The sequence below is a fragment of the Crotalus tigris genome, unplaced genomic scaffold (assembly GCF_016545835.1).
Source record: "Crotalus tigris isolate CLP2741 ecotype Arizona unplaced genomic scaffold, ASM1654583v1 scf7180000017774.6281472, whole genome shotgun sequence".
Lineage (NCBI taxonomy): Eukaryota > Metazoa > Chordata > Lepidosauria > Squamata > Viperidae > Crotalus > Crotalus tigris.
Window position 1 is genome coordinate 3,644,207 of NW_024096625.1, and position 12,123 is coordinate 3,656,329.

A 12,123-nucleotide genomic window follows, 5' to 3' on the forward strand; every position below is an offset into this window, starting at 1 on the left:
AAGTAACTGCAGCTGTGATAAGATAACTGTAGTTGGATTCCTTCCAACTCTTCTAATTCCTTATCCTGTGCAAAACTTTAAAATGTTGAGTCACCATATCAGAAGCTCCACAAACATTCCAGAGTGCCCATTTTTCCCAACATCGGTGGACTGACATTTGTCCAAATATTATGCTAATTACAGCTGTTGCAGAAAAATAATATACAATCAAGCTTAATTTTCCAGCACACCATGTTGAAAGAGTGACTTATCTGCATCACAAAATTTTAATGTTTTTGTCTTAATATTTTTATGAGCTGACTTTTAAAATTAAGTGGACATAACCATATTCTTGAGAGCATCATAATAATTATTTCCCATCATGAAATTCACTTTGGGCAATAGTTTGAACGCTTCCAATAACCTCTGTCTCCAGAAAGCTAAACATATAATATTGTACTCTGAAGAGTGAATTGATAAAAGATATTTTCTTCCTTTTCTTTTTTTCTTTTTTGTTGGGGGGGGGAGTTTTCTGGGTATCAGATGAGCTTATTCTATCCTTATTTAAGAATGTGTTTCTTTCTTTTTTTACATTGAAACTTTCCACCCAAAATAATTGGCATACAGTAGCTTCTATTTGTATGGTACAAATAGTAGCTTCTATCTGTATGGTACATATGCATACATATATAGTACATAGCCAGAAGATATGAAAAAAATACAACCCAAAATATAGCAATACTAATCAAATTAGAAAAAAATATAGAATGAATAAACATGTGGCATTTATTTTATTTATTTGTCACATTTAGAAACTGCCCATCTCACTCACAGAGGGACTCTGTGTGAGGTACAGTTAAAAATATCAATATAGAACTACCTCAGTCTTTTAAGTCATATAAACTATCTATTGTTCCATTCTCTTAGTTTTAATGCAACACATTATTTTGGCTCAATAAAATAATAAAATAATATAGAACATATTAGATTCTTAATATTCTACCATATAAGTACCTTAGAGAGTTAAATAGACATAAAAGAGAATATAAAAAGATATTCAATCAATATTAATTACGCTTTCAAATGTTATGGTTGCAAGCATTACTAATTACAGTATTTGAGATTTAAAATTAATATGAATATGAAATAAATTTTTAAAAATGAAGGAAGAGTATAAACAAAATACTTGATTTACAATAGTAGTTTCACCCTTAAGGTAAATTAATTATTATTAAACTCTCCATCATGTTTTTGCATGGGGTGTGTGTGTGTGTGTGTGTACATATATACCTATGTGTCTTGACCAACTAGTAGCATCTTTCTTTTTTCTTTTTCTCTTTTACTTTAAACTATACTTTTCTCTGGTTACATATCCCTCCTGAATAAATCTGTCTTTGGACTGGAACGCTGGAAAAAATGGTTATGTCTTCATGTGCCATCTTTTTCAGTTCAAGCCTCTGAGACTACTGCACTTTGCTTACCTGGGCATAAACCTCATTAAAATCTAGCACTTACTTCTGAGTAGACATACACTTGCACCTTCCTCTTGCAATCTTGCTAAAGGTAAAGAAGCAGCATGATACCGATTAACCTTCTCACACACCATCCGTCCCTTCTGCTTCCCCTCCCAGACAGGCATGCATATACACCCACACTTCTAGTGTGTTTGTACTGTTAACTGGTAAAACCCAGTTTTTACTGTCTTAATAAGCATTTATATTACATTGTTGCCTTTGGTCTAGTCAATATTTAGGCCAGGCATCAAAAATAATAATAAACAATCTTTCTAACTTTGCATGTCCCATATATGAAACTGTATTAAATGGCTCAGAGCAATTGCATTTTACATTAATGATAATAGAAATATATAATCACCATTAGATTTATAATCACATTTAAGGCTGATACCTATCTGAATTAAAGTGATTGTATGGTGCTCTTATAGGTTTGCCACATCGCAATTCCCTAAATGAAGGCAGCCTGCTATGCATATTATGCAAATCCCTGTTTCATTATGCAAAGTAAGCATTTTCTACCAATTGCTTTGTGTTTTGCTCCTGGCAGATGTCACTATATTTGAGGAAGGAATGGTGGATGCCAGGAAAAAGTCATTTAAATCATCTTACTGCTTTCTTCTGAACTTGAGAGCCAAAATCTTCGTACTGCTTTTTATTTATTTATTGAATCTGAATTGCATCACAGGAAGACCTCCATTACCTTTTCTCCCTCTGTCCATTTTCCTGATTGAAAATTATTTCCAGACTAATTAATTCCAACAAAAAGCAACATATAGAAATCATGTGACCCTTTCTTTTGACAGATGGAAACTTGAAAGTTACTCTAACATTTAAGTTTTGATAAGAGATTGATGGCATTAATATGTTTATACACAGAAGATCCTGTTTGCAGATCTTCTGCATCACATCTGGATTGACTTCAGGAATATGATAAAGCATAATGGGAAGAGATGTCAGAAATGTTAACCTACAAGAAATTTCATGGAGAAGGATGTTATTTTTCTCCTCCCAATTCTTGGCAGGTTCTTATCAAAAACTTGTATGTTTAGAAGGAAATAATTTACAATTAGCAGAAATAACATTTAGAAAGCAATTCCAAGGATGTCTACCTAGAACAGTATGTTGCTTCAACTGGAGATTTTCAATAAGAAAATAAAGTTGTGTTTTTTTTAGATTGCATAGATTCTGAATCAACCCTGGAACAAGTTTAATCCATTTGTATTCAGATAAATGGTCATTTTAACATTACAAACAATAAGCTATTAACAATTTGCAGATCAAGATACTTTATATAGAGGAAAATGTTGAATCACCTTGATTTTATTGTGAAGCTATTGACCACATTTCCTAAATCAAAATATTCTTTTTAAAATATTGACTATATAGGATCATAGGATCATAGGTCTGGAGTGGGTCTTGAATCCAGCACAAACTCCTGCTCAAGCAAGAGTCCTTTCTTCCAGCGATGGAGCATCCATAATTCCAGAAGGCAGAGTGTTTCATTGGTTAAACATTCTTGATAACCTGTTTCCAACATCCCAAAATCTGTTTATCTGTCTCCCTCAAGTACACATAGAAGTTGAGATGGAACTGTTAGAAAACATGTTAGTAGACTCCATCCTCAGGCCCTTTCAAGTAAGCTACACATAAGAAAAAACTGTGTTGTTCCAAAATGGATTAATTGCTGCTTGGAATCTTTTTTAAAGTTTAAAGAATGAAAAGACAAACTCCTTTCTCAGGATATTAATATCAGGTGAGACTGGACACTTTGGACTCTAAATGAAGATAAGAGAATAACAGGGGAAATATGTGCTATATTCCTGCTATGTGAGAAGGTTATCTTATTCATTGTGCTATGAATTAGATGTCCTGGTTAGAAAGAAAAGAATATAAGCATGGTAGCCAGAGTGATTCCTTGGGTTACAAAAGTGTTTCTCAATCAATCTTTCACTTATTCCTGCTAGAACACAGAAATCTAGATGGAATAAAAGTTCAGCAACATTATTCCAACATTCCTAGTTGGGCATGCAGCTATTCCACCTTAGAGGGATCTTACTTCTTATTCCTCCTCATGTTTACTCATTTGAATGACTTCAACCACCTGCAAAGAAAAGCTCTCTGTCTCAGTATTTTTATCTGTTAATTTCGTTGTTTTTGCAAAGAGAGGATGGTTAAACCAGACTTTCCTCTCCATGCCATTTCTTTCTGCCTACTCTGCTTTCATGGTGTCTTTTTACCCTCTTTCTGTTTGCAGCAGCTTCTATAAGAAAGCATTTCCTTCTGCACTTTTTCCTGTTGCTCTTCTTGCTTCTCAAACTCTTTTGCAAAACAGCAAATGTCTCTCAGATTCTCTGCTCTGTTCCATCAGCTTTTTGTCAGCCTCAGCTTTTGACTTTGCCTTCCAGCAAAGAACAGGAACTCTTTTGTTTATTAGTTTTATATTCTGCCTTTCATCCAGAAGCTGAAGATGGCATAGATAGCACTCCTTTCTCTTTCCCCCAATCTGAGATAGGTTGATTTAAAATAGTGTTTCTCAGTTTAGCAACTTTAGTTTCTGTGGACTTCAGTTCCCAGAATTCTCCAACCAACATGCTGAGAGCTGAAATCCACACATTTTCAGGTTGCTAAGATTGAGAAACTCTAAGACAGAATGAGTGGCCTGAAGTCAGCCAAAGTTTTCATGGCTCAGGGTGAATTGGAAACCTAGATCTCCATTCTTAGTCCAACACTTTATTGATGCACCAAGCTGGCTCTGTTCGTTATTTTTGTTTTTTTGAGAGACTTGGGTTGTTCAAAAGAATGACTTTAAGTTACATATTAAAAGTTGAGAGCAAACTTTTAGCCCATGCATTGGCTACAATACTAGATGTAATGTCAGTTCTCTATGGCTTATACAGTTGATGTAGAAATTCTGAGGCTTCAGGAAATGTTAATTAAGATCTCATTTAGGAAAATATGCATATTATTTGATATGAACATGATAATTTAGATCGCCTTTTCTGTGTTGCGGTCTGTATAGAAAAAATAATTTATGGGCAGGAGAAAATTAATTTCATTTGATTTCTTTTTCATTTAAGATTTAATACTTCTAATATGACTATCCTCTCACTGTATACTTCAATTTTCTCTTTAAATTACAGCTTTATATCTTCAAGGAAGTGCCTGGCATGTATTAAATTTTGAAGTAGTTATTCAGGTTAATAAGGGTTATTTTAGATCTCTTATTTTTTATTGTTTAGTATTATCTCGACTATCCATTTGACTATATGACTTGATAAAGATGATATATATTTAAATCTTACTGCTCCCCTGAACACATCAAAGTAGCACAGGTGAGAATAGGCTGCTTCTTCTTCTCATACAATCTTCTTGTGAGATGCTTAGGTTGAGATTCAGCACTGCACAAAGTCACTCACTGACCTCTGTGTAACTAGTAAGTATTTGAAACTGTTCAGTGCCCTAACTGTCATGCCACAGAAGTTAAATGTAACTATTAATAAAGTGCAAAATCATCTTAAAATAATTATTTTAAAGCCAGTTTAAAATATGTCTTAAGTATTTTAAGCCATTTCTTATTTCCTAAAACCTAATGACCCATCACTATAGACCAGACATGTCAAACTCGCAACATCATGTGATATCGTGCAACATATTGGAGCTTTTTCGCCATTGCCGGCAATGGGGTGGGCGTGGTTTCCCGATGATGCATCCGGGCCACGGGCCGGCAGTTTGACACCCCTGGTATAGACCATGAGAGTACTTAAGTTCAAAAAATGGAAGCATTTTCGTCTTATGAACATCAACATGATTTCAGCTTAGGTACACTGAATAATCCTAGAGGAATAAATGCCACATAATTATCCTTGAGGTAAGATGATGGCCTATAAATTTAACAAACAAACAAACAAACAAATAAAATAATTAAAACTGTTTTTGTAGACTAAATTCAGGAATTCCACTCATAACATATGTTGGAGCTGAGGATCTCAATGGCTTTTGTTTCAGATTAGCAGTCTGATTTTTTATTTAATGTAATCTAAATATTTTATTGGTATTAAAGATTATGGCTTGTAGAGACACCCTTTCAAACAAGAGCCAATCATGATTTTATGAATTAACGACCCAGCCAGTTAAGTTACATGTGTTTGTTCCCCTTCTTAACATAAAGTTGGAAAATCAGTAAGATACTCCATGGTTGGGAGATGTTGTTGAATCCTTAGGTAATTTAACCTCCTGCTACTTACAGAAATTGGAAACAGTTTCATAATGAGGTCTTTGTCAACTTCACTTGGAGATGTCATAGATTCACCCTGCGATATTTTCCATCAAAACCCTTGGGGTCTTTTAGGATATTAGAGAATTTCTCGAACTCGTCTGAAAGTACATATATACCTACCATTTATTCCTGAATACGTTCTGTTTTCTGTTTGAAATCTGCAAAGGGGAGATGGGGAAGGAGCAGAATATGTTCTGGTTTCCATAAAGAGATTTTACTTTACTCTTAAGTTCCTAATATATCCTAATAAAGTATGAAAGTATGTATGTGTTTGCTTGTGTAATTAATATAGGATGAACAAATTGCACTAAAAATAATAATTGTCAAAAATGAACTATGACTGCACAACCGATCCCGAGCGCCCTCTAGTGTTATATAATGGCAGTTAAAATATTCCTTTTTTTGGAGCAATGCGATCAAGTTATTTTATGATTTTATTTATCTATTTCTTGTTGGGGTAGAGTTGAGGTATTTCAGTAGAGACATTTGACTGTGTCTCCCTATAAATCATAATGAAGGAAGTAGCGAAAGAAATCCACATTACATTCCAAATGCACTAAGAAGTAGTAAAATGTAAATATAGCTTTTATTTTATGGGTCAAGTGTACAGTCTATACAACCAAAGGCTCTCTAAGTTTCTAAAATGCTATTTCTGTCATGCAAATGGGAATGATTTTTCCATATGTAGCAGTTATTTTCCATCTTGTTCAGAAAGCTACACATAACAGTGGAGGGAGGGTTAAATGACATGAAAATAACATTCTGTCTATTAGCAGAGTGGCATTTTGTCTCCTTAATAAAATTGAGATACTTTCTCATATAATCTAATCAATTGCACGATCCTTATCTTTGAGCAAAAAAATGCAGACGGTGAATACATTTGCATCTAGTCTGGTTTGTGTAACCCTATCACAGCTGTTTGCCTCATTGGGGATGTTCTGCATTCTTGGTGGGTTAACTCAGTCAGTTCACTCCTTATGGACCTGAAAACAGGAAATTGTCTGCCATGCATGCAGAAGCTTCCAGTATATTTTAGTGGTATTGCCTTGCGTGCTCCAGTAAATGCTTTGGTGTATGGTATGCATATGACAAAGCATTTAATATGCTGTTATTGTGGCATTACAGAACAAACAGAGCTAAAATAATCTATCAGTTAATGGTCTGTATGGCAGTTAGAACGTAGCACATTCATTGTGCTTATGTTCTTAGAAGGATGAGTTTATATTTAAAGAGTGTTGCTGACACAAATACATTTCTTTTAAAAATGCAGCTTCAGCAAGATTCTGTCTACAGAAATATCTACAATGGTTTTGTGCTAGATCTCAAAAAGAGTGAAATTTTCAAAGATTCCACCCTCCCTCCTAAAACCCAGACTTCAAGGAAACATTTGTTTGTCTGTTGCCAAATGTTTTTCTAAGGTCAGCAGCAATGTTTCACATTTTATGTGTGAAAATGAATACTGTAGCAAGTGGCAAAGAAGACGTAGAGAGCTAAGTTTTACAATGAAAAAGAAGCTTTTTTATGTTGTGCTTAGAAAGAATAGTAAAAACCAAAGGTAGATGTACTCTTTAAAAAAAAAAAAACTCTGAAGAAAAGCTTCATCAGAGCAGCAATCAGGCTCAAAAATCTAATGTATGCATCTCTTTCTTCCCCAGGCAATAAAAAAACCGATTATGTTAATTTCTATCAAGGTTTATGGGACTGCACTGGGGATGTTCCTGATGAGCTGTCATTCAAACGTGGTGATGTTATCTACATTCTCAGTAAGGTACCGTATTCCACCCCTAAAAGATAGGTATGGGGACATAGTTGAAATAAAACCAAAGGGGAAAAAAAGCAAACTTCAAGGTCGTCAGGAAATGGGCATTTCCTTTGCATCTTTCACACTTGGTGAGAAGTTCCTTGCACATTAATTATTTTGTCAATTTAATGTAACCACATTTGAAGTTTTATTGTGCAACAGGAATTGTCTTTAAAACTTATTTATCTCTGTTTGGAATCTTGGTTACCCACCACTAAGTAACTTCCCGCTGAGACAATGCTCTTATTGCTTGTAAAATGTAGCTTTGTCAATATAGTATGAAGTGGATGTGAATGTATATGTTTTACTTCCTTTTCTTTGGTACTTCTTGAATATACTGGTGTGTGTGTGTGTGTGTGTGTGTGTGAGAGAGAGAGAGAGAGAGAGAGAGAGAGAGAGAGAGAGAGAGAGAGAGAGAGATCATATAAGACTAAAAACCTCACATTATTTTATTGTGAAGAAAGGTTTAATAGCAACTTTATCTGGGAGTTGGCTGCTGCCTTGAACCACTCAATAGCACTACACCTTTCAGATAAGTTTGCATGGAAAAGTAGTTAGGTCATTTTCCCACATACACACCCTTTTTTTTAAGCCACAATGTGCAAATCTTTGCAGAACTTTTTAAAATTGCTACCATACCAAAGCCAGAGATTACTTATGACATCAGAGTTTTCATCCAATATGTTCCTAAGAATGTCAATAGTTTCTAGGCTAATATTTTTATAATATTCTCTGAGCCATGCCTTCGTAATAGTAAAGTGCAGAATGTTTCCCATTCGAGCTAAGAATAGCTAGAAGTGATCCAAGAAGATGTAGTCTTGCTTATGATAATCTGACAATGAATTTGTTTTGCTTGTTGTAAATCTAACAACTAAGTAACTCATGTGTTCTACTAACCTTATGGTTAGTAGGGTTGTTTATCAGATCTGCCCTCCTGACAATCCTTGGATGAAAAATATTTTAATCTCATATTACAGATGGAAACAAAATATGTTACTAATAGAAGAAGAGTTTGATGCAACATTATTTACATGTAGATCACGCTTTACCTCCTCCTTTTGCATTATTTAATTTGGTAGGTGGTTGCTAGACAGAGCAAGACAGAGCAATCTTCCTATCAATCTTCCTATTTGATATTTAAGAAGAAGCCCCTTTGAACAAAATGGGTGGGTTTATTTTTAAGAAACAGTACATTGGATTATATTTAATGTTTAGCATTCAAGAATTGTCATTTAATTGAGTATAAACTAAAGGCTAATCCAATTTAGAATATAAAACATAGAATAATAGGTTTGGAAGGGACCATGGAAGTGTTCTAGTCCAACCCTCTGCTCACGCAGGAGATCCTATACCAGTGGTTCTCAACCTTTTTAATGCCGCGACCCCCAACCGGTCGTAAGTCGAGGACTACTCAACTGGTCGTAAGTCGAGGACAACTCAACTGGTGCAGCACCGTTTGCAGAATGGGACTTTTGGCGGGCTCAGCAGGGCAGAGGCAGCCTGGACAATTCCTATTGGCTTTTGAAAGCCAATAGAATAAAAGGGAGTAGTACAGCTAAGGAAAAGGGGGAAAAAATGGCAGACTGCGTTGTTTGGCGACCCCCGTTAAATGGTCGTTCGACTCCAAATGGGGTCCTGACCCACAGGTTGAGAACCACTGTCCTATACCATTGGACAATAGCTGTCTAGTCTCTTTGTAACAACCTCCAGTGATAGAGCACCCACAACTTCTGGAGGTAAGCCATTCCATTGATTAATTGTGCTCACTGACAGGAAATTTCTCCTTAGTTCTAGTTTGGATTTCTCTTTAATGATCTTCCATCTGTTGTTTCTTACTGCTCTCAGGTGGCTTGGAAAATAGGCTGAGCTCTTCTTCTCTGTGACACTCTCTCAAGTACTGGAGGACTGCTATCATATCACCCCTGGTCCTCTCTTCATTAGATTAGATTATTCCCTCAATCGTTCATCATACCATTTTGTCTCTAGACATCTTTTCATCTTTGTTGCTTTTTTTGCACTCTTTCTAGGATTTCGACATCTTTTTTGTATTGTGATGACCAGAATTGGATGCAGGTATTCCAAGTGTGGCTTAGTTAGTACAATCTAAAGTGGTATTATCACTTCTTGGAACTTGATCTTGAAATTATTCTTCTGTTAATGTAGCCCAAGACAGCATTAGCTTTTTCAGCAGCTGCAATCTACTGCTGGTTTATACTTAAATGGTGGTCTTCTAGGATACCTACATCCTCTCACAGTTACTACTGTTAAGCCAGGTACCACCTATTCTATACCTGTGCATTTGGTTTCTCTTGCCTATGTGTAGAAGCTCACTTTTCTCACTCATTGCATTTGTTGGATAGGGCCCAGTGTTCAGATCTGTCAAGATCCTCCTGAGTCTTGAGTCTATCTTGAGTCTAACACTTTAGGTGTTCGCTATTCTCCCTCCGCAAGCTTAGTGTTGTCTGCGAATTTAACAAGTTCCCCTCTGTCACCTCATTTAGACCATTTATGAAGAAGTTCAAGAGCGTTGGCTCCAAGAGAGAGCCTTGAATTCCACTCCATGTAGATCTAGTTCCATTGAGGATTACATGCTGAGTATAGTTGGTTAGCCAATTGCAAATCTATCTGGTGATGATACTGTCTACCCCACATTTTTCTGTCTTACCAAGAAGTAGGCTAAGGTCTACTTGTTGAATGCTTTACTGGAGTCTAAGTAAACTATGTCCATAGCATTTCTCTTATCCACTAATTTAGTCATTTTATCAAAGAAGGCAATAAGGTTTGGCTGGCAAGATTTATTTTTGACAAATGCTGGTGTCTAGTAATACCTTGTTTGTTTCTTGTAACTAACTTGTAGGTTTCTTCTACTAAGTAATTTTTAGGGTTCTTGTAATTAAGCTCCTAGATTTTTTAAAAGTAGTTTTATACCATTTTTAATAGTGAGATTCATTGTTATTTAACTCAGGATTGAAAAAGGTTCCATTATAAAAGGGAATATTAGTTGGAGTTCCCTTGTCCTCTAACCTGTCTAATCCTTCGTTAATGTATTTGGAATCTTTGGCTTTTGATTGAGATCTTGCAGCTTGGCTATATTTTGAGTTTCTTAATTTTTAAAACTGAAAAGAAATTTAAATCAAAATTCAACTTGTTTTTTCAGTTTGAGTATTGCTGTTGTAAATACTTCAGCTCTGAATTTAGGAAGCAAAAATGCACAGGATAATAATTTATCCAGTTCTGAGAGTTATTAGCCAGAGAAAGAATTAAGAGTACTGCTAAGGTAAAATAATCTAAAGCCTTTGAAGCTTAAGAACTTGATCAAACGTTTCTTAAAGCTGTCAATATTTCTTAAGACTATAAAATCTTTAGCTTTTTGGCACCTGGTGATTCTTGTTTTGGGATTTTTTTTTTTAGAAAAATAATTCTTTACCCCATCTAGTGGTTGAAAATTAGAGGTGCACTGGTTAATGTGTGGTGCTCAAAAGTGGTGACAGAAATTTAACTTCGACTTCATCTTAGTTATTACTTACTATTCCCTCATTATATATCAGACCCTTATTGACATTAATTCTGATAAAATCTTATTCCCATGAGAAAGAATTTAATGTAGAAACAAGGAACCAGAATTCATTTTTAAAATATAACAATTGAAATCAATATTTTGGTGTTAAAATAAAACTACAGGGGGAAACCCATGTCATGATTTAGTGTTTCTAGGAATTTTTGTTACCAATTGAATGAGTGATATGTGTTACACTTCTTTAAAAGCAAATGCACCTGAAACTGAAAAAGCTGATTTAACACTTAATATCCTACTGTTTCCATTTCACAAACAGTATAAATATAATTTTCACTATAAATGTACATATTATCAGGATTTCCAGTGCTTTTATATGAGCACCTTATAAGGTGAGAAAGTTGAAAATTACTCTGTCAAGGTCAAAATGATTTTAATTTGTAAATTTGAGCAATTCATGTGCTTGGAATATACAATTATAAGGCAACATGGTTGGTATTTTTATTCTTTTATTAATAACAGAAATTGGGGTTTGGACATGTGTTTCATATGATCAGTTACTCTATGGGTCATCATTTGCACATTTATTTTAAGAATAATAATATTTAATAAGAGTGCAACTTCCATGACTCAGATAATATGGCTACCTGTAGAGTTTTGACATATAACATGGTATTGTTTTTTTAGTAGAAGAATTTGATTTTGGTCAAGATTAACTCTGAGAAAAACCAAAATAAATCTGCTATCTTAATTTTTGCCTAACGAAATCATAGAAATCTATTAAAATAATCTATAGAACAAAACCTTGGTTTTCATTTTTTAAATGCAGTGCAACGTGGCCTTTTTATTCTGGACTGTATCTGAAGCATATATTGAAATTGCTTTTTGAAAAAGTGTGCAGTAATTTACTAGAAATCATGATCATGTATTTTTGTTTCCAGTTACAGTAAACTGCTTGCCGATTTCAAACCATCCCCCACAGATCCATATTTCTATGAGGCTTTGCTGTTCCAGCATACTCAGTAAATTTGTGCAT

General features: G+C 34.8%; 1 protein-coding gene across 2 annotated transcripts in view; it reads left to right on the forward strand.

The window, feature by feature from the left end:
- The window catches only part of SKAP2 (src kinase associated phosphoprotein 2), a 131,551-nt gene that overhangs the window by 110,375 nt on the left and 9,053 nt on the right, over positions 1 to 12,123 (forward strand). For both annotated transcript variants that reach the window (XM_039342026.1, XM_039342027.1), the window contains exon 11: positions 7,428 to 7,540. In XM_039342026.1, coding sequence (XP_039197960.1) covers positions 7,428 to 7,540 — 113 coding nt within the window. The remainder of the gene's footprint in view (positions 1 to 7,427; positions 7,541 to 12,123) is intronic.